General features: G+C 48.1%; 1 protein-coding gene across 1 annotated transcript; it reads left to right on the forward strand.

Annotated features, from left to right (window-relative positions):
- Positions 1-566: 566 nt before the first annotated feature.
- Positions 567-2,112, forward strand: ANOM_011819 (lipase family alpha/beta hydrolase; the record flags this gene model as incomplete). Its single annotated transcript, XM_015557075.1, has 3 exons — positions 567-645; positions 750-898; positions 957-2,112. The coding sequence occupies exons 1-3, from the start codon at positions 604-606 to the stop codon at positions 2,110-2,112; spliced, it is 1,347 nt and encodes a 448-aa protein (XP_015400800.1). The 5' UTR covers positions 567-603.
- Between the last annotated feature and the right edge of the window lie 944 nt (positions 2,113-3,056).

The following is a 3,056-nucleotide window of genomic DNA, read 5'->3' on the forward strand; positions in this document are numbered from 1 at the left end:
CACAATTACTCATATTCTTTGAGTGGACTTAGCAGTACTGTGTAGAGAACATTGAAGTGACACTGATGGTAGCAATCTCTACATGAGACTAACTCCACTGCTGAGTTACTGGCCACAGAGAGCGCAACTTTTGCTATGAATCTCACAATACAATGTATTTATGTATTAGGATGATTTAGCATCATTGGTCTATTCTTTTTGTCGCCAACCCCGCCATAATCCAACAACCAGCCTATCCCCGGACAATATAAAATACATAAAGATGCATAAATCAACACTAGATATATAAAAGGACGCTCAGCCTCTCCCACAGTAACTTGAATCTTTCCCAAGGCCCACGTCCTACAATCAAAAATGGGGTTGAATATATCATCATCTGTTCACTGTAGGCGTAATATAGCTGCCTAGTTACTAATTGATATAGTGGATGATGGACTACTGTGTATCCTCTCTGTGAAATGAGGAGTCACGTGAATATGACGTAACAATATATTCTATTTTTGATTTTCTTCTGAGAGAGGGTCTGGACTACTCCGTCATAATCCTCAACGTCGACTTCACTTGCTGAACATGTACTTTTTGGACTATCTATGAATCACCAAAATGAAAAAGACATTGCTCCTTGTTTTTATCCACGGCTTCAAGGTATGTCTCCCCATTACACGGCCTTTCATTCCTGAATCGTTCTACCCCGCACGTGTCAACATGGTCATACCAGTAGATCCATGCCATTGATAGACCTGTCATAGGGAGATGACGATACCTTCGGAAAATTTCCGGAGCACGTACGTGCACTCATCGGTCGTGCTCTTCCTGCTATAACCGTCGCTACAGCTGTGTATCCTAAGTACCAAACCAGAGGAGATCTGAAAGAATGTGTGGGCCAATTTCGAGAATGGTATGTCGTGCTATCCACTGTGCTATTTCAGATCACTGATAGTCTCCCTTCGCTGCAGGTTACAAAACCAAGTCATAGATCTGGAAGTTGCCAACCGAACAGCCTCGCCTACCGTTGATCCTTCAGTTCATGTCTTCCTAGTTGGGCACTCGATGGGAGGCATTGTCGCCGGAGAAACGCTTCTTCTTCTGGCTTCGGAGCAGCCAATCCCTGCCAAAACCTCTTCCGCAGACTCGCAAACCACCGCCAACTCACAAATCCTCGAATCTGGCTCATTCATGTTTCCTCATATTCAAGGAGTGCTTGCATTCGATACGCCATTTCTGGGAATTGCCCCGGGAGTCGTTTCATATGGTGCAGAAGGACAGTACAAGAATGCTACGACTGCGTACACTGCGATCACGGAAGTAGCAGGCCTGTTTGGTTTTGGGGACAACAGCGGCTCATCTACCAAGGCAGCCAGCGCCAATCAGGGAGCCGCAGGCAACAAATCCTTGCCTGCACAGCAGGCTAGTGCTGCCACTCCATCTTCAGATGCTGCAGCGACACCATCTTGGCAGCGGTGGGGTCGGTATGCTATGTTTGCAGGGGCCGCAGGGGCTGTGGCTGCGGGAGGAGCGGCTGCAATGTATTCTCAACGTCAACGCTTGACGGACGGATGGGGTTGGGTTTCATCTCATCTTGCATTTGTTGGGTGCTTGGCCCGTCCCTCTGATCTTCGCCACCGCATATCACTCTTGTCCGAGGTACAAAGGGAACGCGGAATCAACTGCACCAATTTCTTTACAGCCTTGGGCAAAAACGCAACCTCGCTGGTAGAGACCTCGAGCCAAGGAAAAACATCACTGAGTCAAAGAATCATTCGCTCGAAATACCGTACGTTCTGCACCCTCCCACCTGAAGTGGAAAACGAAGATGCTGCGTACGACCCGAAAGCAGGACTCGGATGGGTCAAAGCTGTGAATGATAAGGCAGCAGACGAAATTAAGGCGCACGTTAGCATGTTTTTACCAAAAGAAAACCCTGCTTTTTATGAACTGGTCAATGCAGCATGCAAGATCGTGGCAGAGTCGGTCGACCAGGGATGGTATTCGACCGCGACGGGCCCTGTAGAAGAAGTTGACAGCGACCTGCCGCGGACCGAGACCGCCAGGACCCCTGCCGACCATGATAGTGGCTTTATGGATGGCGAAGATGTCGTAATTGTGGAATAAAAGCTACGATTGGTCGTCGAGTCTTTCCAAATTCGAGCGTAGCTCGCTTACGCGCCCTATTCTCGGGGACGCAGAACGACCGTTGGGGCCACCTGCGAGGGCCTCTGCAGAATTAAATTCGAGCTAATTATGCCAGTCGGTGCAGCCGACGCATGATATCGCTTATATCGGTTCCATCTTTTCCGGTGTTACACCCCCTATTCCGCATCGATTGCACCTTGGTAGTCGAGGGGTCAAAGAATGGTGCGATAATAGCCGTTACAATAACAAGGTGGGGAATCGAGATCATGTTGTTAATTTAACCACGGACTGTCTCCGAAATCGCCATGTCTTTCCCACTCAAACCATCACGGGTTCGAACTGTGGGGATGGAAGAACGGTCCCAGATCCCCTGCTCCACCGGTCCTTGTCCTTGGCTCCTGGCAGCTGCGGAACTATTTTCCTAGGCACATTAGCGACCTCGGACACCACAGTGGTCCTTCCACTCGTTCTTCCCGGCCAAGCGCCAGGGCCCAATCTAGCCGATGGCATTCATTGTTCGCCTCCAGCCTTACACTGCAGCCATGGCGGTTTTGCACAAAAGGTGATAGATGTCATGTGAGATATCAAAATTTCAATGATGCAACGGGTTGGGGCAAACAGGAGATTCGAAGAACGGCTTGAATCACTCTAATTGTGTAACTATTCTAGATACAGAACTGAGTTGGCTTATCCACTGTACACATCACACAGAAGGGGTCAATAAATATCAAGGAAACGTTGTATGGATCAACGCTACCGTCGTATGGACAATTGAAAGAAAACATCGTCGAAAATGTAACAGTCGAAGTTCCACACATGATTGTAAAACGTTACAAAAAAAATAAATAAAAAGAAAAAGAAAAGGATATTCAACCACGCTCAAGCTCAGGCATCACCTCGTTAGGCCGCAACAACGCGAATCA

Source organism: Aspergillus nomiae (assembly GCF_001204775.2).
Source record: "Aspergillus nomiae NRRL 13137 chromosome Unknown contig00856, whole genome shotgun sequence".
Lineage (NCBI taxonomy): Eukaryota > Fungi > Ascomycota > Eurotiomycetes > Eurotiales > Aspergillaceae > Aspergillus > Aspergillus nomiae.